Raw genomic sequence first — 23,159 nt, 5'->3', positions numbered from 1 at the left:
AGAGATTTTAGAATTATCAGATCACAAATGTAAAATAACTGATTAACATGCAAAAGGCTCTAATGGGAAAAGCATACAACATGCAAGAATGATGGGTGACGTAAGCAGAGATAGAAGCTATAAGAAAAAATCAAAAGGAAGTGATAGAAATAAAAAACATTGTCAGGCCAGGTGTGGTGGTGCACACCTGTAATCCTAGCACTTTGGAAGGCCAAGGTGGGTGGATCACCTGAGGTCAGGAGTTCAAGAACAGCCTGGCCAACATGGTGAAACCTTGTCTCTCTCTCTCTCTCTTTTTTTTTTTTTTTTTTTTTTTTTTTTGAGACGGTCTTACTCTGTTGCCCAGGCTGGAGTGCAGTGGTGAGATCTTGGCTCACTGCAACCTCCGCCTCCCAAAAACCCTGTCTCTACTAAAAATACAAAAATTAGCCAGGCATGGTGGCACGCACCTATAATCCCGACTACTCCAGAGGCTGAGACAGGACAAACGCTTGAACCTGGGAGGTGGAGGCTGCAGTGAGCTGTGATGGCACCACTGCATTCTAGCCTGGGCAACAGAGTGAGACTCCATCTCAAAAAAAAAAAAAAAAAGCCCAGAGTTCGAGGCTGCAGTGCCCAATGATTAAGCCTCTGAATAGCCACTGCATTCCAGCCTGGGAGCAAAGTGAGACTCCGTCTCTAAAAAAAGAAAAAGTACATATATAGTATTTTTCTATGTTTTGCTTTGTTTAATTCAAAGTTACATCACAGCTGCCCTCAACTATAGAAACAGATTCGGCTACAATGTCTAATTCCTCTCCATTACTTAAATGCTGCCACCAATGAGTATGGCGTTGTATAATCATATTCCTTCAGCAGTTAAAATAGAAAAAATTGCAGATAGAGATGTGTATAACTGGCATGCATAGAAATGCAGAACCAGTTACATGACAAAAGTAGACTAAACTCTAAACCTTCATATTTAGAAACAAGATTTGCCATTTAACAAGAATTACATTCATTAAACTGGAGAGTATCTCCTATAGAGAAAACTTTTAGGTCAAATCCAAACATTACTATATTCATACTTGGGAGCACTTCGACAACTCAAGGCTGAAAATCCCACACTGTGCTTGTTGTCAGTCCATTGTTTTCCTGCCTCGTAGGCTCGGGAAGTGAATATTCTACCACTTTGTGCAGGTGGTGCTGAATGCTGTGTCCACTGAATTGGGGCCGCCCAGGGTCACCAATCAGTATTCGAGTTCCATAGGTCCAGAAGCAATTCTTCAGCCACTGATGAAGACTATCTGCAAGGTTTTCATCATAAAACATATCGCCAAGAACAATGAGGTCCCACTTATCTTGTTCCAAATTCAAAATGTTTTGGATTAAAATAGGAAAAGGATTCAGTTGGTTCAATTCACAATTTAGTGTAATAGCCATTCCTGCAACTTAAAAATAAAAGCACAAAATGAATTGTGCTGTTATAATTCCCTGATTAAATAATTTAGAAAATTGGCTAACAATATATTTTTCTCTTTTTGTTGAAAGTTGTTTTTTAAAGTAAAGAAGTGTAAAGTTTATGCCAACATAAGCTGTACCACAATTTTCAAATATATGACTGGATATCCTGAAAACAAAACAATCTAAAACATCTAGAAATGCTGGGAGTTAAGGAACATTTGCTGATCTCATTTACCAAGAGATTTTGATTTTTCACTGTGGACAGGGAAACAAGCCTTGGGCTTGATTGAGCCTGGCAATAAATTAGAACTGAGACCCCTCTACAAAATAAAGGTTTCCAAGGGCTATATCCTCAGTGAAAGGGTAGACCAGAAGAAAATCAGATCAAATAAAAACTTACCTGTCTCAACCTGGATTCTAATGGAATAAAAGTCACCCTTGAAGACAGGCCAATACTCACGTGGGTTTGGGGTTAAATAAACACTATTTCCCTTTTTTTTTTTTTTTTTTTTTTTTGAGACGGAGTCTTGCTTTGTCACCCAGGTTAGAGTGCAGTGGTGTGATCTCGGCTCACTGCAACCTCTGCCTCACGAGTTCAAGCGATTCTCCTGCCTCAGCCTCCCAAGTAGCTGGGATTACAGGTGCACGCCACCACACTCGGGTAATTTTTGTATTTTTCATAAAGATGGGGTTTCACTATGTTGGTCAGACTGGTCTCGAACTCCTGACCTTGTGATCCACCCACCTCAGCCTCCGAAAGCGCTTGGATTACATGTGTGAGCCACCGTGCCCAGCCAAATAAACACCATTTACATATTTCAGGAAATTCCTAGCCAATACATTAAAGTAAGTGCTCCTTCCAGGATGTCTGGCAGACATAAATCCTCTTGGGTAAAATGCACCATCAACTCAGACCTGAGAGGATTCCTACAGATAATGTCCCAGTGCATACAGATTCACAAGGTCCAATCACAAAATACATGTAGCGATAAGCTACCACACTAAGCACATGTACACATTTATCCTGGAGGGGAAAAAAAAAAGGTGAGCCTTAAATATTTTAAAATATGAATCCTTACTAGGGTCTATGTCATTGGCCAAGATCCTTGATGCCCCACTCATCTTTGCAGCAATAGCTGTAGCTCCACATCCACTCCCAAGATCTAATACAGATTTTCCTCTGACAATATCAGGATTATCCAAAAGATACCTAAATTAAAAAGAAAGGAGAAACACGTCTCAGAGAGATGAGAAAAGGTAAGAGTTATCTAAAAAAAGAAAAGGAAAGGAAAAGGGAAGAAAACAGATGTCTTTAGGTTGACTTGACAAAAGAAATAGTGGAACTTAGCAGAAGAACTTGGTCCAACCTTGGCAAGTTTGGTCCCACTAGAGTGACACAAAAAGTCCATCTCCAGAGCTGGGCAGAGGTGGCAGAAGAAAGAACCTAGTTATTCGGTCTTTCTCCTCAGCAGGTGTGAAGCATAGTACCACACAACTGACTAATCATGCTAGTCAAGTCAATTAAAAAAAAAAAAGTTGTAAGCTGGGCATGGTGGCTCATGGCTGTAATCCCAGAACTTCAGGAGGCCAAGGCAGGCGGATCACTTGAGGTTAGGAATTTGAGACCAGCCTGGCCAACATGGCAAAACCCCATCTCTACTAAAAATACAAAAATTAGCCAGGCCTGGTGGCGTCCACCTGCAGTCCTGTTACTCAGGAGGCTGAGGCAGGAGAATCACTTGAACCCCGGAGGCGGAGGTTGCAGTGAGCCGATATCATGCCACTGTGCTCCAGCCTGGGTGACAGAGCAAGACTCCATCTCAAATTAAAAAAAAAAATACAAAACACAAAAATTAGCTGGGCATGGTGGTGGGCGCCTATAGTCCCAGCTATTCAGGAGGCTGAGGCAGGAGAGTTGCTTGAACCCACAAGGTGGAGATTGCAGTGAGCTGAGATCACACCATTGCACTCCAGCCTGGGTGACAAGAGCAAAAACTCCGTCTCTAAATAAATAAATTGCCGCTACCCGTCTTCAGCTCACGGTTGCCATGCAGAATCCCTGCTTAAAAGGTATCCCTGTTTTTCAAAGCTAAGTCAATTTTTACATGCAATCTCTCCAGTTTTAAATATCAGCAACTAATTTTTTTGAAGTTTACAAGTACAGGCCAAACAAAACACACCTATGGGTCACCAATTTATGACACCTAACTCAGTCTCTTAAACAAGTTGATTTTATATCAAGTTGATAAACAGTCACTTTAATAGACAGACATCAAGATGTCTGCATCCTAAAAATAGGATGTAACTAATAAAGCTTGAATGTCTAGTAGTAACATAACAGTCAGAAAACTGGCATTATTTTGTACCAACTGGAAAGCTTTCCAGTTCTTGGAATTTCCCCCAAAAAGCTCTGTGTTTGCATTTATATACTTAATTTAAAACTACATATAAAAAATAAATAAACTACATATAACACTAATTATGTAGGCTCTACCATTCCTGTGAAACAGAAGTCCTTATCACATTTTTTGTTTCACAGCTTTATAACCCCAGTGTATAAACAGATGAAATCATTTACCAAACCGACAACAAAGACCAGATCAAAATGCTAAAAGGTCTTGCCTTTATTTCATCAACTGTGTTTCAATAAAAAGTATAGTGTGACTATGCCAGAAAATGCCCTAAGACCTCTGCAATATGGAGAGTTAGAAGGCAGGGAGGGGGGCTTAAAATACAGATTCAAGTCCAGAGTTGGCCCAAGTTTTCCATAAGCCTCTAGAGAAGAGGGATCTTTTTTTCTCTCTTTTTTTTTTTTTTTTTTTGAGACGGAGTCTCGCTGTTGTTGCTCAGGCTGGAGTGCAATGGCGTGATCTTGGCTCACTGCAACCTCTGCCTCCCAAGTTCAAGTGATTCTCCTGCCTCAGTCTCCAGTACCTGGGATTACAGGCATGCACCACCATGCCTGGCTAATTTTTGTATTTTTAGAAGAGACAGGGTTTCCCATGTTGGTCAGGCTGGTCTTGAACTCCCAACCTCAGGTGATCCGTCCACCTTGGCCTCCCAAAGTGGTGGGATTACAGGAGTGAGCCACCACACCCAGCCCCTTCTTTTAAAAATGGTGACAGGGTCTTGTTCTATTGCCCAGGTTGGAGTGCAATGGCACACTCATAGCTCACTGTAACCTAGAAATCCTAGGCTTATGTGATCCTCACACCTCAGCCTCCTGAGTTGCTAAGATTACAGGCACAGGACACACCTGGCTAATTAAAAAAAAAGGTTTTTTGTAGAGATAGGGTATCACCATGTTGCCTAGGCTGGTCTTGAACTCTTAAAGCTGCTCTCCTGCACTGGCTTCCTAAAGCACTGTGATTACAGGCACTGCACCCAATAGAAGAGGGGATCTTTGAGCAGCCCACTCACTCACAGCTACTATTCTATGGGAAGAGAAGCAACCCTGGAAGGAATGTGAGGTTGATGGAGCGACATTCACTGAATTAATGAAGGACTGGGTGTTTAGGTTCCGTCTAGGAACTCTGCAATAGTCATGCACTATGAACCATGAACCTCATAACAGGTGAGATTTCTGGATCATTTATAGCTATCCAGGCGCTTGACAGCTGACTCTAGGATTTCTCTTGGGGAGATAGCTACTTGGGAAAATACCTTGATAGGCTTGGGTTACAAGGGGAAATTATGCAAAAAAGCAACCAAAAATTATGGCTAAACTGCTACACATAAGAAAATAAGGGCAGGCTCAGTGGCTCACGCCTGTAATACCAGCAATTGGGGTTGGCTGAGGAGGCCAGGAGTTTAAGACCAGCCTGGGCAACATAGCAAGATCCTGTCTCTGCCAAAGAAAAAAAAAAGAAAGAAAGAAAAAAGAAAACAAGAAGACTTTTTGGTTTCCGTTTTGTTTTGTTTTTGAGACAGGCCAGGCAGGAGTGCAGTGGCAGGATCACAGCTTACTGCAGCCTCAACCTCCTGGGCTCAAGCAATCCTCCAGTTTTAGCCTCCCAAAGTACTGAGACTACAGACATGAGCCACCATGCCCAGCGTTGCTCTGTTTTTTTTGTAGTGGCTGGAGTTAGAGGGGACTGAAAAGGGCAAAGATCTGTACCAGCCTTAAAAGTTCCCATTTCGATAGGGTAGTACCTAGACAGGGCTTGGCCTCCTGGCCAGTAGACTGCCCAGTAAGGATCACTGTGGGGCCACAGGTCAGCTCTCTCCCACCAGAATTTGCATCTGGGGGTCAAAAGCCGCAACTGGATTTCAGGGGTGAGGCTGCCACTGCTGGTGACTTCAGTGTTCTCCTCCAGGAAAGCCTTTTTTTCAGGGTCCAAAAAGCTTCCAGCTCCTCTCCAGGGACACCAGCCACAAGGAAACAAAAGAAGACCACTGCTTCGCACAGTCTGCAGGAGGAGCCCACAGCAGCTCCTGGGTGCTTTCCAACCTAGACTCAGAGCCATCAGTCCTTTTCCCAAACGAGGTTCCGTCAATGTTCTGTTGATAATGGCTGCTCCTCATGGAGAATGAACAAGGGTCTGTCTCCCACCCTGATCTCAAGTGGAATCTCTTGCTCTCTGTAAAAAAAAACAAAACAAACAAACAAAAAAAAAAACCTGAAAATTCTGAGGAAGAGCAACATTTCTAGAACCTATTATATAATAAGAAAATATTACAATATAAGCTCTGTATCTGATGATTCACATGTGCAAGTTCATTTCAGATGAAAGCTTTGGTGCATCAATTTGGGAAAATCCAACCTTTTTTTTTTTTTTTTTTTGAGACAGAGTATTGTTCTTGTTGCCCAGGCTGGAGTGCAATGGCATGATCTTGGTTCACTGCAACCTCCACCTCCGAGGCTCAAGGGATTCTCCAGCCTCAGCCTCCCTAGTAGCTGCAATTACAGGCGACCACCAACACGCCCGGCTAATTTTGTATTTTTAGTAGGGACAGGGTTTCTCCATGTTGGTCAGGCTGGTCTCAAACTCCCAAACTCAGGTGATCTGCCCGCTTCAGCCTCCCAAAGTGCTGGGATTACAGGTGCGAGCCACCCTCGTCCGGCTGAAAATTCAATCTTTTTAAATGATATCTTTTCACAAGAGAATCCTTTTAGTAATTTAACACAACAAATATACAAGCATTTGATTTTGAAAGAATCCTCAAAATGCCTCTTACATGAAATCAGGCATACAGTCATCCCTCAGTATCCTCAAGGGATTGGTTCCAGTATCCCTTGCTTCCAGGATACCACAATCAGAGGATACTCAAGTCGTTTATATAAAATGGCATCATATTTGCATACAAACTAGGCATATGCTGCGGTATACTGTACTTTAAATCATTTCTGGATTACTCATAATACTACAATGTAAATGCTATGTAAATAGTTGTTACACGGTATTTTTGTGTTTTTTTAATTGTTGTATTATTTTATATTGCTATGTTGTTACATTGTTTATATTGTGGGCCAATTGTACCTTTAAAGTTTTTTCATAAATTTAACAAAGTAGGCATGCTTGGTAACTGTGTACAAAATAACAGAAGTCTTCTGTCTTCAGGAAATTTATATTGTAGTGGTGGGATCAAGTAGTTAACCGAGCAGACACAGTTTTTGCCTTTATGAAGTCGACCCAAGAGTTCTGGGGGGTAACGAACTATAATTGTCTATTGTCTGTGGGCAGAGATACATTAATACAAATTATATAGACTACTCTATTTCATTAAAGATTGTCATATCATAAAAGAACATCAACTCCTAAATCTCTTTTTGTAAAAGTATCTGATAGTTCGATTTTACCAAGCCTAAACTGAAAAGATCTGCTCCAATAGAAAAACACCTGTGCAATAGATCACTAAGACTTGTTTAAAATATATATATATGTATATAGAAAAACACCCGGATAAGAATAAATGACAATGAGGAACAGCAACTTAAACACAACTTATACACCCAGTTGTTTGGGGACCTCGGATCTCTTCTGTATACATGTTTTAAATAGTCTTAAATCCACTGAAGTATTTAGAATAGGGTCAAAAATCCAAATGCCTACAAGGGGCTGGACATCATAAATGAGTGATGTAGGCTGTAAAATAACAGAGGGGCTGTGGTGTTTTCAAACAGTTCAAAAGAGCCGGGCAGGAACATGCTGCTGGATCCTCCAATTTCTCAAAATCATCAAAAAAATGTAGATATTGACATGTTGCCTTCCTTTTTTTTTTTTTTTTGAGACAGAGTCTTTGCTGCCCAGGTTGGAGCGCAGTGGCCCTATCTCGGCTCACTACCTCCCTGGTTCAAGCAATTCTCCTACCTCAGCCTCCCGAGTAGTGGGATTACAGGCACGTGCCAACATGCCCAGCTAATTTTTGTGTTTTTAATAGAGATGACGTTTCGTCACGTTGGCCAGGCTGGTCTGGAACTCCTGACCTCAAGTGATCTGCCCGCCTAGGCCTCCCAAAGTGCTGGGATTACAGGCGCGAGCCACCACACCTGGCCAGTTTCTGCTTTTAAACATCAGCAACTCATTCAAGGATCAAAATAGGGCAGGCCAAAGTGTACGTCAGGTCATAGCTTGTGAACTCAGCAGAGACTTTCGCGGGGAGGGTTACCCCACATCAATGTCCTGGGAGCGCAGGGGTCTCTCTGGGCCTGGTATCCTATTAGACTAATTCTGTTAAGCAGTATCAGGCTGTCCCTTGAATCACACAACACAGCCTAAAGTTTCAAAGTAACCCAGAGCAAGTACGAGATTATTTTGGATTTGGACCCCATGCCATTTAGACCGGCGCTTCCCTCTCCCGCTCCAGCACCAATGAGACATGGGTTATGAAGTATGTGACTATGGTGGCCACTTGGTATTTCTGTTAATGAGAAGGAACGGGATGAAAAGGTTTACGTTCCAGAAAGTGCAGACAACGGCGTCATTTTCCTCCAGGGGCGGGGTGGAGTCGATCTTAAAGGGGCAGACACCGTCCTGCCTGTCTCCTTACCTAGCTTTGCTGACACCGCCCTCGGAAGTAAAGAACAGGGCTCGCCTGTCACTCGCCCTGGCGACTCTGCCCACGCATTCTTTATATTTTCAGGGTGCTGCTCCCAAAAACAAACCACGCGCTAGCAAAGGGCAGCAGCCCGGGCGGGGGCGGGACGGACGGCGGCCCCTCGTGGCCCCGCCCTCTTTCCCAGCAGCGCTTTCTTTCTCCTCCACTTTCTTAAAGGGGCAGAAGCGCGAAACCAAAGGGCGCCCTGACCTCGCCTGGAAAAAAAGGGAACGTTAAATCCATGTGCACTGTTTTGTCGAATTTTGATTTCTAAAAAACTCATTCTGAAACTATGTATGTATGCAACACCTACTATGTGCCAGTCGCACTTCCAGGCACTGGGCATAGAGTGGTGAACAAAATAGACATTGTATATTAAAAAAAAGTCAGTATAAGCCCTTTGTGCTGCCTACATTCAACTGCGATTAAATCATAATGAATATCCTTTCTTTTCTAATATTTTTCGTAAATGCACTATTAGTTTATTTGCAACCGAAATCACTCGAGTCTGGATCTATATATATCCACCTTTCAGCTGGACTCACATCCCACTGTCCCCTCAACTCAACACTCATAGTTAACTCACCATCTCACCTGACAACAATTAAAACCTGCTCTGGAGTGCTAGAGGGGGAAAAGTGGTCCAAAACTAAAAAACAGGAAAATCGTGTTTCTGCATCTTAGTCCGCAGTTTGAGAAATGCACTGGCACCTGCCTATTCAAAATTAGAATTTGTTGCTTGGGTGTTCTGCTCCTGCGATGGGTGTAACAACTTTCCGACTTTCCATGTAAACTGGAATCTTGAGGAACTACTACAAGAAAAGGAAACTTCGTTATTCCAGTCAACAGCCCCAGATGCCGACTTATCATTTTCTTCTTAGTTGAGTGGCGTATTTGCTATATTACTGTTGATAAGCTACACACCTTTCATTTCACAGTATTCTGCTTTAGATTTCCCACATGATAACTCATATATAATGTGTTTCTGACACATTCATCCACTTATGAGCTGCTTTTTTCTTCGTTGCTGATGTAAACTCTTGTTTTCTCAACTGTAATAACTTTTCATTATCACACACTCTCCAATTCTCCTGCTGGCAGTGAACCTTGATACATGTTCAAGATCAATTTGTCTAAGAAATATTGTTTTTAACCAGCTTCTGTGTTCTAACCAGAGAGAAACGTCTTTTGTAAAGAGGGTTTCTGGTAAAAAGCTTGGTAGTTAGTCATCACTGAGGATGCATTTGATAATGTTTGGATAACTCCTTATTCAAAACTTGCAACTTGGCTGAAGGGACTGCAGCATGCCTTTGCTGTTCCATAATCTTTTTAAAACTGGTCCAGTTCTTTCCATCCCTCCTGCCGTTGCCTTAGTTTGGCATTATAATGGCTTGCCTGGGTTTCTATAACTGGTCTATTCTGCCTTTCTTAAGACCATTCTTTATATTGCAGCTTAAATGATTTTTTTTCCTTTTTTTTTTTTTTTTTTTTGAGACAGAGTCTCACTTTGTTGCCCAGGCTGGAATTCAGTGACATGATCTCAGCTCACGGCAACCTCTGCCTCCTGGATTCAAGCAATTCTCCTTCCTCAGCCTCCCAGGTAGCTGGGACTACAGGCGCCTGGCTAAATTTTTTTGTATCTTTAGTACAGATGGGGTTTCACTGTGTTGGCCAGGCTGGTCTTGAACTCCTGACCTCATGATCCACTCTCCTCAGCCTCCCAAAGTGCTGGGCTTACAGGCGTGAGCCACTGCACCCAATCAATGATTTTTTCTTGAAACTTAAATTCCATAGTCTAGAAAAGGCCTACCCTTCCTATAGTCTCAGATGTACCATGAAAAACAGGGACATATGGATTTTCTTTTCTGTTGTTTGGTGTTGATAACTTTTTTAATAGAAATGACCATCTAGATTTTAACAAAATTGACCCACACACATCCAAGCAGCCTTGGTAACTGATAACAATTTGAGCTGTTGTCTATCCTTGTGATTTTTTACTTCAAATACCTGCTCCATATTTTTGTTTACAAAGCCAGTTCTCTAATAATTAGTCCCTCTTGAAGGTGCAAATATTCCCGGTTGGGCGGTGGCTCATGCCTGTAATTTCAGCACTTTGGGAGGCCGAGGCGGGCAGATCATGAAGTCAGGAGTTTGAGATCAGCCTGGCCAACACAGTGAAACCCCATCTCTACTAAAAATACAAAAATTAGCTGGGCGTGGTGGCAGGTGCCAATAATCCCAGCTACTCAGGGAGGCTGAAGCACGAGAATCGCTTGAACCCGAGAGACAGAGGTTACAGTGAGCCAAGATAGTGCCACTGCACTCCAGCCTGGGCAACAGAGCTAGACTCCATCTCAAAAAAAAAAAAAAAAAAAAAAATTATATTCCCTACCCAACTTATATTCCCTACCCAACTTTGTCTTTAAGGGTTTTTTGGTTTTCAACAAGTTATTCAATTACACTTACTAGCTATATAATCTTGGACACATTACTAAACCTTCCTAATAATCAGTTTCTTCATCTATAATCTAGTGATGATAATAATAATGTTTTGGGAAGATTTAATAAAAGAAAAGCACATGGTGTTTAACAGAGTTTCTGGCATATAGTAAATGCTTGCTAAGTGTGCTGTTACAGTGATGATCATTATTGGAAACACAGAGATGGTGTGTTTCCACCATCTCTGCAAGCAGATCAGGCTTTTGGTTAAAGGTGAGAGAATCAGACATGAATTTTAGAAAAATGTTTTATGCTGCAGGTAGCAAAGAGTTTAGAGGGAGGCAAAACTGAAGACAAGGAAACCACCATTAGAGGATATTAAGGTAATTAAGCAAACAATAATGGAGGCAGAACTAAGGTAACTGCAGCAGAGACAGAAAGAATCGGAACATCTGACAATGATTAAGGATGAGCTCTTAGCACGACTTGGAAACTAATTAAATAAACTTGTTTAACCATAATGATAGCCAACCTAAGGGCAAGATGGTTTCTCTTGCTCAACTCGACTGGCCTGTGCTGTTAATCACCAGGCTATCTGAATGTGTTCTCCCTTGCTTAAAACCTGCTCTAGCTCCCCAGACCTTCAGCGGTAGAGCCAGATTCCTGACCACAGCTTTCCAGGCCCTTGCTGATCAGTCCCAACTTAAACTATCCTGCCTCTTTTCCTCCTACAGCACCTTGCTATCTCACCCCTAGGCCTTGTTGAAGATGGAAAGCTGCCACTGCCTCCCACCCACAACCACTCCTCACTGTCCAAAGCACCTCCTCATCCTTCAAAACTCAGCTCAAGGTGAAGGTCCTCTGAAGTCTTCCCCAACACATCAGCCTGCACACTAATCTTCCTATATTCTTGGCTTCCTATGGGCATGCTCAACAAGAATATCAAGGAGAACTGGCACCACTTAGACTTGAAAGCAGACCATCTCATTCCTCTTTCAGCCTCTGGCACAACAGTTAGATACTCAAACTCTGTTAAATGAAAGAAAAGGCAAATAAATGAGTAAAATAACAAACATTACCTATCAGTATGTCATTTTTAAAATTTAATTTTAACGGCTTTATTGAGGTATATTTGACAGTTTTGCATTGGCAATTTTGCATGTTTACAGAATGCAATCTAATGTCCTGACATATGTGTTGTCGATGCAAATGAGAGACTGAGGCAAGAGTCTCAATCAATCCAGATCTACTGAGCCAGAGCTTGAAGGTGTGCCCAGGAAATCCCTGAGTCACAGAAACATGAGTCTATGGCCTGTGCTCCTTGGGAGAGGTTTCAGGAGACTTGGTATTTACACATTTCATTAAGAGAAAAGGCATACAGAAAAGGGAGATAGGCAGTGAGGCAAATGATGACATTCTTGTGAGATTTTAATTGGTGCCCAGTAAATCCATGCTATACATGAGCTAAAGCAAACATTCGAAAATAGGGAGTAAAGGAAGAATTCATTAAGCAGACTTCTCAGGATAGAGAGAAGAATAATGGATCTCATCTTGCCTTTGTTTTGCACTAGGGAAGATAAAGCTTATAATTGACACCCTCAGTGTGAAATTTACCAGACTTTAGGTTCCTGGACAAGGAATTAGACTTAAGTTGCAGACTTAAAGTGACAGTTGACATGTCCTTGTTTATGGAAGAATTTATTATATACCTTTAAATGTTTAGGAGCCAGGAAAGAATTTTTTTATGAACAATTTGTGAGGGCAGTCATCTGGAGACACCTGAGAACTTTTTCTTTTGTAGGGATCTGGCTAACGTATTGCACTTTGACACAAGGTTTTGAAGTAACCAGGCTTAAATTTCCCTGTGGCATAAAGAGTTTGGGGGTTTTGAGATTTTTTATGTTCCTATGAAACCATCACCAAAATCAAGATAGTGAACATATTCAGTGCTGCTGTGTAATTCCCTCCAGTTCTTCCCCCGTATTTTTTTCTTTTTCCTTTTTTTTTTTTTTTTATTCAACAGAATCTAGCTCTGTCACGCAGGCTGGAGTGCAGTGGCATGATCTTGGCTCACTACAACCTTCTCCTCCCCTGTTCAAGCAATTCTCCTGCCTCAGCCTCCCAAGTAGCTGAGATTACAGGTGTGCACCATCACACCTGGCTAATTTTTGTATTTGTAGCAAAGACCAGTTTCACCATGTTAGCCAGGCGGGTCTCGAACTCCTGACCTCAAGTGATCCACCCACCTCGGCCTCCTGAAGTGCTGGGATTACAGGCATGAGCCATGGCACCCAGCCAGCCCTTCCCCCTTCTACCTCAACCATTCTTGGATTTCTGCCACTGTAGATTACTTTGATTTTTCTAGATTTTCATATGCATGAATTGTATACAGTTTATACTGTTTTTGACTTATTTCTTTCACTAGTAATTATTTTGATTCATCCATGTTTTCTGCATCAATAATTTCCCCCTTTATATTGCTAAGTATTGTTTCATTGTATGTTTAGATAAACTTGTTAAGTCATGTACCTGTTGATGGACATTTGAGTCCTTTCTTTTACTATTACAAATAAAGCTGTTTTTGAACATCGTGTACAAGTCTTTGTATAGACTTATGCTTTCTTTCCTTTGCATAAATACCTAGGAGTGCAATGGCTAGACCATATAGTAAGTGTATGATTAACTGCAAACTTCTTCTAAAATGGTTGTGCCGGCCAGGCACCATGGCTCACGCCTATAATCCTAACACTTTAGGAGGCTAAGGTGGGAGGATCACTTGAGGTCAGGAGTTCGAGAACAGCCTGGCCAACATGATGAAACCCTGTCTCCACTAAAACTACAAAAATTAGTTGGGCATGGTTGTGGGTGCCTATAATCCCAATTATTCATTTGAACCCAGGAGACAGAGGTTGTAGTGAGCCAAGATCGTGCAACTGCACTCCAGCTTCGACAACAGAGTGAAACTCCATCTCAGAAAAATAAATTAATAAATAAAATGGTTGTGTCATTTTACATTTCGACCATCATTGTATGAGATTTCCAACTGCTTCACATCCTAGCCAACACTTGCTATTGTCTGTTTTCTTTTCTTTTTTCTTTTTATTTTTTGAGACTGAGTTTCGCTCTGTTGCCCAGGATGGAGTGCAGCAGCGTGATCTCAGCTCATCGCAACCTCTGCTTCCGCGTTCAAGTGATTCTCCCACCTCAGCCTCCCAAGTAGCTGGGATTACAGGCACTCACCACCATACCCAGCTAATTTTTGTAGTTTTAGTAGAGTTGGGGTTTCACCATGTTACCCAGGCTGGTCTCAAACTCCTGACCTCCGGTGATCTGCCTGCCTCACCCTCCCAACATGCTGGGATTACAGGTGTGAGCCACTACATCCAGCCTGTCTTCTTTATTACACCCATCCTAGTAGGCATAAAGTGGCATCACATTATGGTTTCAATTTGCATTTCCCTCAATGACTAACAATGTTTGATCATTTTTTTCATGTGCTTATTTGCCATCCATATATCTTCTCTGGTAAAGTATCTATTGAAATTATGTCTCAGGCCAGGCACAGTTGCTCAAACCTGGCTCACGCCTGTAATCCCAGCATTTTGGGAGGCCAAGGCGGGCAGATCACAAGGTCAGGAGATCGAGACCATCCTGGCCAACATGGTGAAACCCCCTCTCTACTAAAAATAAAAAAAATTAGCCAGGTGTGGTGGTGTGTGCCTGTAGTTCCAGCTACTCAGGAGGCTGAGGCAGGAGAATCGCTTGAACCCAGGAGGCTGAGGTTGCAGTGAGCCAAGATCACGCCACTGCACTCCAACCTGGAGACAGAGAGAGACTCCATGTCAAAAAAAAAAAAAAGAAGAAGAAGAAATAGGAAGTCAGGCACGGTAGCTCATGCCTATGATCCCAACAGTTTGGGAGGCCGAGGTGGACAGATCATCTTAGGTCAGGAATTCGAGACCAGCCTGACCAACATGGCGAAACTCCATCTCTACTAAAAATACAAAATTTAGCCCGGTGTAGTGACCCATGCCTGTAATCCCAGCTACTTAGGAGGCTAAGGCAGGAGAATTACTTGAACCTGTGGCAGGCCAGTTCTCCCTGACAATCACAAAGGCAGGCCTGCATAGCACCCCAGCTACACAGACAAATTTCACAGAGCTGCCTTAACACTGAGCAAATAGTTAAACCAGGGAAATCAGTGCCAGACAGCAGAGCTAGACATGAAACACATGGTCAGTAGAAGCCTTGCACGGACTTCTCCCTAACCTGGAGCAAACAAAATAACACAGACAGTTTTAGGCTGGGTGTGGTGGCTCATACCTGTAATCCCAACACTTTGGGAGGCCAAGGTGGGTGAATCACTCTTAGGGTCACAGCAAGGAAGCCCATAGACCGCCCCCCCCACCGCATTCTCCCCTGCTAAGCTGAGCTCACAGCAAAAACAGCCTCATGCCTTGCAAACAGGGCACCTGAGTTGCCGGATGCAGTTGCACCTGGCTCTCGAACCCAGGATGGTGACCCAATTAAGCAGGATGTTAGCACTTAAGAACTAAGAGGCGGTTTTTCTTAGAATAGCACCTGCTACCTGCAAACTCCCTATATAACCCCCATAGTCTGTAAGCCAGGCTGCCGCCTTCACTGCCTGTGGTGAGACAGCCAGCCTGGCAGGTTGAAATGAACTTGCTAAACCTGAGCCTGGGTCTGCCTCTCCATCCTTTTGGTCAACCTCACAATCACAAAGTCAGGAGTTTGAGACCAGCCTGGCCAAAATAGTGAAACCCCGTCTCTACTAAAAATACAAAAACTAGCTGGGCATGGTGGCACGTGCCTATAGTCCCAGCTACTTGGGAGGCTGAGGCAGGAGAATCACTTGAACCCAGGAGGCAGAGGTTGTAGTCAGCCAAGATGGTGCCACTGCACTCCAGCCTGGGCAACACAGCAAGACTCCATCTCAAAAAAAAAAAAAAAAAAAGAAAAGAAAAAAACAGAGACAGTCTTATATTCCTAGCGCCAGGACCCGTCTCAAGCTGACAAAATATGAGATGAGTCAAGGTAACAGAGGTAGCTGTTTGAATAGTTCATTGGAGAGTCTAAGGCAGCTCTCTGGACCAAGCTGTAAAGGAGGTAAGACAGAAATAATCACTTCAGGCTGGGCGCGGTGGGTCACGCCTGTAATCCCAGCACTTTGGGAAGCCTAGGCGGGCGGATCATGAGGTCAAGAAATCAAGACCACCCTGGCCAACATGGTGAAACCCCGTCTCTACTAAAAGTACAAAAATTAGCTGGGCGTGGTGGCACACGCCTGTAGTCCCAGCTACTCAGGAGGCTGAGGCAGGAGAATTGTTCAAACCCGGGAGGCGGAGGTTGCAGTGAGCCGAGGTCGCGCCACTACACTCCAGCCTGGTGCCTGGTGACAGAGTGAGACTCTGTCTCAAAAAAAAAAAAAAAAAAAAAGGAATAATCACTTCAGTACCACAGTAGACAGGCCTTGAAAGTAGTGGGGCCCTTTTAATCAGACTTAGCAAGCATTTGCCCCTGATGTAGTTGAAACAAAATTAGTTACCAACAGACTTATGCGAATGTGATACTGCACAAAGGCACGTAACCCCAGCCTACATAAGCACTAAGAAAACTGTAACACTTTGAGTTGGTATGTCGGAATTATCTCCGACCTGCTCCCTGTATCTGCTTACAGCCATAAATTCCCTTCCTTCCTAGTTTGTCTGCTTCTCGTTATTGGGCCTTGAGAAAAGGCAGCTGGACCGGCTTGGATTTGGGAACAAACATAAGAGGTGGAGGTTGAAGTTGCAGTGAGCTGAGATTGTACCACTGCACTCCAGCCTGGGTGACAGAGTGAGACTTAGTCTTTAAAAAAAAAAAAACAAAAAAATAGAAGCTTTGTATCTGTGTGTTTTCTCAGGGTTGGGAGGACAGTAAAGCTAATGGAATTATCTGGAATGATGAAGAAAAAATAAAATATCTTGCTATTTGGGAGGATAATTTTATAAATTCAACATAATTTGTAAATGTACATACATGTTCTAAATAAATTTGTAGGCCGGGTGTGGTGGCTCACGCCTGTAATCCCAGCACTTTGGGAGGCTGAGGCAGGTGGATCACCTGAGGTCAGGAGTTCAAGACCAGCCTGGACAACATGGTGAAACCCCATCTCTACTAAAAATACAAAAATTAGCCAGGCATGGTGGCGGGCGCCTGTAATCCCAGCTACTCAGGAGGCTGAAGCAGGAGAATCACTTGAACCTGGGAGGCAGAGGTTCCAACGAGCCAAGATCACACCACTGTACTCCATCCTGGGTGACAGAGTGAGACTCCATCTCAAGTAAATAAATAAATAAATAAATAATAAATTTGTAAATGTATGTCTAATAACAGTTCAGTTTTATAAATTGGCCTTGAGATGCAAACAACAGATAAATTGTACCCAAGCAAGTGTGATTTGCCTCTGCCTAGAATGTGCCTCTCCCTAGATGTTTTTTTTTTTTTTTTGACAGTGCCTCACTGACTCTGTTGCCCAGGCTGGAGTGCAGTGGTGTAAGCTCACTGCAACCTCTGCCTCTCCCAGGTTCAAGAGATTCTCCTGCTTCGGCTTCCTAAGTAGCTGGGATTACAGGCATGCGCCACCATGCCCAGCTAAGTTTTGTATTTTTAGTAGAGACGGGGTTTCATCATGTTGGCCAGCCTGGTCTTGAACTCATGGCCTCAATTGATTTAACCCACTTCGGCTTCACAAAGTGCTGGGATTACAGGCCTGAGCCACCGCACCTGGCCTCTCCCTAGACTTTTGAAGGAAGTTTGCAGTTTTGGGTTTTCAGGAGCTTCAGCTTCCTTCCAGCTTCTCTCTGCCAAACTGCCCTACCAACAAATCCATGGTACTGTGTCTGTGTAAATTTGTGTTTCCTTTTTTCAGTTCCTTATCTGCAGTTTGCACTTGTTGCTCCTCAGCAACCAGGCAAACTTTTAAGCACAGGTCACTCCGTCACACCTAAAAATCTGACAACAGACACTATAGAAGACCAGTTGGCTACAAATGGGAATGCTCACTCCCTGCAAAACCCAGAAATCTTCAGCCAACTAAGGCTGTGGTGCCATCTACTGATAATTTATCTTAACATCAGCCAAGTGTCTCTGAGCTAAAATGGAAAAAGCAAAAACAAAACTGAAACTTAAACAGAGTTATGTATAAAAAGCAAAGATTCTCACCCATGATGTTATACACACCGGCGCACTTCTTTAGTTGTAAGATATGATGGAATGCTTATCACTGGTAATAAACAGTTCAGGCTTAAAGTTTAAGAAAGATTTGGTATAATCTGTAACACATTCTCTCTCAATCTATCTCTCTCGCACACACGTGCACACTCCACAACGAATCCACCAGCAAATCCAAAATACTGTATGTGCAGAATCTGACCACTGTTCACCACCTGCATTGCTTCCCCCTAATACAAATCACCATCATCTCTGGCCTGGGTTATTGTTGATGGGAGGATAAATTCTCCTCTACTCTCTTGGGATCTTCTAAGGCTGAGTTTAAGAATCAGATGGACATAAATCAGATTAACAGGCAATATACAAGTGTTACTAATTTTTACACGTACACAGAGACTCTCACAAGATGAAAGGGGTGAAGGCCTGAAGAAAACGGCCAGAACAGGAAGCTTTTATACCTTTTAGACAGAGAAATGATAAATTTATGAAGAAATGATAAGACAAAGGGATTTGGACTGGAGGCAGTAAATCGTGGGGGAATCACCAGGAGATACATGGTGATGAAGCCGCTACAGTGTCTGGGGTATAAACCCGGGGTTTGTCTTTATGCGCTAGGAAAATTTACGACATGGACACACACGAGAAGTTTAGGAGGGGAGGTTTAACAGGCAGAAGAGAAAGAGAAACAGCTTTCCCTATAGAGAAAGGGGTTTCCAATTAGAAAAAGGCAACAGGCAGTGGATGCGCCAAAATTTAGTCAGGACTGAGGAGGCGGTGTCTGATTTACATAGGGATTGCCGATTGGTTCCATCAGGTATGACGTTTACATAGTGCGCTGGGGAAAGCTGCTCACCCCACTCTAATCTTATGGAAATAGGCTTTCCTGTTGATCAGCGCCATCTTGTCTGCTCCTTATAGTACACGTGGTTGACAAGGAGGAGGGAAGATGGAGCCTCCACCTTGAACATGTCTAGTCCGTAGTTCCTGTCGGCATTTACAAACAAGCTCGCAGCTTGCTTGTCTATGTCTGCAGCTTGACTTTACAGAATGCTCTTTGTTAGAAAATATGGGGCTGCTTTTTATGAAAAATAAAAGCCTTACCAAGGACTCCCATACCCTTACTAACTGCCTAAGTGATTTCTTCTAAATTCCTCTATCAGTGAAGTGCAAAGCTAGTGAAAGATAAGTGTTTGGTTAGTAAGTTTATCTGTACAGGTCCATTGTAGCATCCATTCCCAGTCTCTGGAAATAAGGGTTATTTTCTCTTTCTGCTAAAGGAAGGCAATCGGCCAGGCGCAGTGGTTCATGCCTCTAATACAAACACTTTGGGAGGCGGAGGTGGCTGGATCAGAGTGGGTCTTGAGCCCGTGGGCCTTTGGGCTGAAACTACAGTTCGGGCTCTCCAGAGTTTCCTGTATCCTGATTCACCCTGCAGATCCTGGGACTTGTCAGCTTCCATCATCATGTGAACCAATTCCTCCTCTCTCTCTCTCTGCCCCCCCCATATATATATATAAAACCTGTAGATTCCTCCTCTCTCTCTCTCTTTATATATGTATAAAGGTTATAAACACACACACAAAGTTATATATATGTATGTACAATCTGTAGGTTTTGTTTTTCTGAAGAATCCTGACTGATATAGGCTACTTCAACAAGCATTCACAGCATGGACAGTGTCCCCTGGCACCGCTGTATTAGCAGCAATAGGTAAGTGAAATTTAATATTTTAGAACAAATGTGTGAAGGATGCTGGTAAGTGGCTGGGACCAGAACAAAGAGGGTACCTCAAGCACAAGGTGCTCTTTGATCAGGCCAATGACCACTACGGGTTGCAGAGTTGTTTCCCTCCCAGTCAGCCCTGACGACTAAAAGGACATCATTTATGCCAGTGCTCCAAGCCACCCGTCAGCTCTTTTGGTTAAACCAACATGTATGGCTCTAGGACAGGCATGGTGGTGCATGCCTATTATCTCTGCACTTTGGGAAGCAGAGGTGGGAGGATTGCTTGATCCCAGGAGTTAGAGGCCAGCCTGGGTAACATAGTGAAACCTCATCTCTACAAAAAAAAATACAAAAATTAGCCGAGTGTGGTGGAGCACACCTGTAATCCCAGCTACTCAAGGGGCTGAGGTGAGAGGTTCACTTGGGCCTAGGCAGATGAGGCTGCAGTGAGCCGTGATCATGCCATCGCATTCCAGCCTGGGTGACAGAGGGAGACCCTGTCTCAAAAAATTGAATAAAAAAGTCAACAACAAAAACCATTTATGGCTCTGGCATTTTCCACATTTGCTGAAGCATGTTCCCCAGCGCAAACTGAGAACACAGAAACCTTGTCTATGCTGCATAATGACCACCGAAGGAAAGTATCCCCAGCTAGCTCCATTGTCACAACTATCAAGAACCCGCTAGGGAGCCAAGTGCGGTGGCTCACGCCTATAATCCCAGCACTTTGGGAGGCCAAGGTGGGGGGATCACTTGAGGTCAGGCATTTGAGACCAGCCTGGCCAACATGGTGAAATACCCTCTCTACTAAAAAAAAATACAAAAATGTGCCCTGTGTGGTGGTGTGTGCCTGTAGTCTCAGCTACTCGGGAAGCTGAGGCAGGAGAATTGCTTGAACCCAGGAAGTGGAGCTTGCAGTGAGCTGAGATCGCACCACTACACTCCAGCCTGGGTGACAGAGTGAGACCCTCCATCTAAAAAAAAAAAAAAAAACCAATAATAATCTTTTAGGGAGAGAGACTGTGGGAGAAACAAACATGAGTAAGACTTGGGTCCTACCTTCATGGAATTTTAATGTGAATCTGAGTAGTTTCAAAATATGTCTAATGACACTCAAAATAAGCCTTATGTTATAAAATGAATTCTGTAAAAGTGCAGAGCATAGAGGCTCTAAAGTCAAACTATTCCACCACTTACTAGCTCTGTGAGCTTGATTAAGTGCCTTAACCTCTCTGTGCTTCAGTGAATTTGTCTGTAAGATGAGAGAACAAGGCTGGGTGCAGTGGCCCACACCTGTAATTCCAGCACTTTGGGAGGCCACGGTAGGTGTATTGCTTGAGCTTAAGAATTGAGACCAGCCTGGGCAACATGGCAAAACCCCAACTCTATTAAAAATACGAAACAAAATAAAATTTAAAAATGAGAGAACAAGAAGTACCTACTTCATAGGTTGTGGTGAGGATTAAATGAGTCAGTGCCTATAAGCTTCTTAAAGCAAGGCCTGGAACATAGAAAACTTTCTATCAATATAATAATTATTATTATTATTTAAACTATCAACAAATATTGTGTCTCTGCATGAGTCAAAACAACCAAGATTTTTATAAACTGGGCTCATCTCTTGGTTATTTTGGGAGTTGGAATATGTCCCTGCACAGAAACACTGTAATAGATGACACTTGGTTTCCAGGCTCTCAAACAAAAGGCTGTCTAAGCCATGCTATCACTTGAGACTGGCATGTTTTCAGTTTAAGGACAAATTGAAGACCATTTTATTGTAATAACCAAAAATAAAACGGCACACTGATAAAAAGAGAACCAGCAGCATTTTATTTACCTTGAAAGTTGGTAATTTAAGACAAACAGGGTAGATTTTACCAGGAGGAAGAGGAATATAACGATTTGTGACAAGAGGAAAAGAAACAGCTGGGTACTTGAAAGATTTTAGAGGTTGAGGCTCAAGTATTTTTTAGAAAGTCTTATTTCACCCTGGGACTTACATGGCTTGTTTTCCCCCAGCCAGTGCTAGAAGTGGTTTTGCACCTCCACACGGTATTAAAAGCGACAGAAGAGGACAAAAGGAAGATGTGTATACAGGAGGGAGAAATAAATTATCTGCAATGGAATTAACTCAGCTTTAAGAAATAAGGGCAGGATGGAGAGTCTTCAAGAGGAAATATAAAATATTCCCACCAGCCCCGACCTCTATACCTTTAATGATTGTGTTACCAGAAAAAGGTCTCCATGCAGACCCCAAGAGAGGGTTCTTGGGTCTAGAGCAGGAGGGACTTCAAAATGAGTCACAGAGTGCAGTGAAAGAAGCAACGTTATCAGAAACTATTCTCATAGAGTAGGGCATCCTCAGAAAGCAAGAGGAGGAATGCCTCGGCTTTGTTGTTTTCTTTCTGTAGAGATCTTGTCTATGTAAAGGCTAAGCTAAGCTGTGTCCACGTGCAGGTGAGCAGGCAGCATGACAGAATGTATGATTCTATTGATTCAAAGAAAATTGGCCTTAACATTCTAGTGTGTGGAGACATCAAAGCATAACTATTATCTTGAAAACAGAGATTGTTATGGGTATGGACATCTGGACTCTCAGCTGTTGTAGGAGTGTGTCCTTGCAGGTGTCTTCAGGCTGTCTCCTCCACTGTAAGCAGCCCATGACTGTGGGTCGTGACTGGCAAAGAATGTACTTTGCTAGTTCTCAGGATGGAGCTGAGCTTAAAATGGTGCTACTCTTGCCCTCCTAGGCTCCTGCTTCACTAACATTCCCCCCGCTACTTATGAGGGAACCGTTAATCTTTTTGTTTTGTTTTGTTTGTGTTTTTGAGACAGGGTCTCGCTCTGCCACTCAGGCTAGAATGCAGTGGTGTGATCTCGGCTCACTGCAACCTCTGCCTCCTAGGCTCAAGTGATTCTCGTGCCTCAGCCTCCCAGGTAGCTGGGATTACGGGCACACCAGCTAAGAGAACCCTTAATTTTAAGAGGAGAGAAGGGCGAAGGTCATTCTTCTGTAACTTCTTCCTGCTGATAGTGAGCATCGATTGCTGGGACCAGTCCTTTCATGAAAGCATGCAGTGAGCATCCTCAGGGAGCCAGGTGGTTCCTTGCCTGAGCAATGTCCCAAAAGTTTCTATAAAGGTAAAATATGAAATTAGTAAATAGATGGGCAAATAAGTCACTGAGCTATTTTATCTTGCAACCCCACACAAGTACAACAGAAGTAAAAAGCCCAGCATCTTATAATAATAAGTATTTCCAAGTACTGGTTAGCTAATGAA

General features: G+C 43.0%; 2 protein-coding genes across 3 annotated transcripts in view; one reads left to right on the top strand and one right to left on the bottom strand.

Annotated features, from left to right (window-relative positions):
- The window catches only part of AMN1 (antagonist of mitotic exit network 1 homolog), a 74,970-nt gene extending 62,975 nt beyond the window's left edge, over nt 1–11,995 (top strand). The window contains exon 7 of one of the 2 annotated variants that reach the window (XM_032248261.1): nt 11,677–11,995. In XM_032248261.1, the coding sequence (XP_032104152.1) occupies nt 11,677–11,774 (98 nt within the window). In that variant the 3' untranslated portion in view covers nt 11,775–11,995. Of the gene's footprint in view, nt 1–11,654 lie in introns of both variants that reach the window. The other variant, XM_032248265.1, reaches the window with a different exon arrangement.
- ETFBKMT (electron transfer flavoprotein subunit beta lysine methyltransferase) lies at nt 716–8,613 on the bottom strand. Its single transcript, XM_032248267.1, has 4 exons — nt 8,434–8,613; nt 5,596–6,023; nt 2,523–2,653; nt 716–1,430 (listed from the first exon to the last, which is right to left on the bottom strand). The coding sequence occupies exons 2-4, from the start codon at nt 5,907–5,909 to the stop codon at nt 1,087–1,089; spliced, it is 789 nt and encodes a 262-aa protein (XP_032104158.1). The 5' UTR covers nt 5,910–6,023; nt 8,434–8,613; the 3' UTR covers nt 716–1,086.
- Nucleotides 11,996–23,159: the final 11,164 nt, after the last annotated feature.

The sequence above is a fragment of the Sapajus apella genome, unplaced genomic scaffold (assembly GCF_009761245.1).
Source record: "Sapajus apella isolate SASKATOON/1434 unplaced genomic scaffold, GSC_monkey_1.0 scaffold66, whole genome shotgun sequence".
Taxonomy (NCBI): Eukaryota; Metazoa; Chordata; class Mammalia; order Primates; family Cebidae; genus Sapajus; species Sapajus apella.
Note: the sequence above shows the minus strand (reverse complement) of the source record. Positions and strands in the feature narration are given on the sequence as shown.

Coding starts and splice junctions, on each gene's coding strand:
- ETFBKMT (XM_032248267.1), bottom strand. CDS start 5,909: ATGGCTCTGAGTCTAGGTTGGAAAGCACCCAGGAGCTGCTGTGGGCTC. Junction 2,654..5,595: donor GGAGGCCAAGCCCTGTCTAG/GTACTACCCTAT, acceptor TTTTTAATTTAG/GTATCTTTTGGATAATCCTG. Junction 1,431..2,522: donor GGCCAATGACATAGACCCTA/GTAAGGATTCAT, acceptor TTTATTTTTAAG/TTGCAGGAATGGCTATTACA.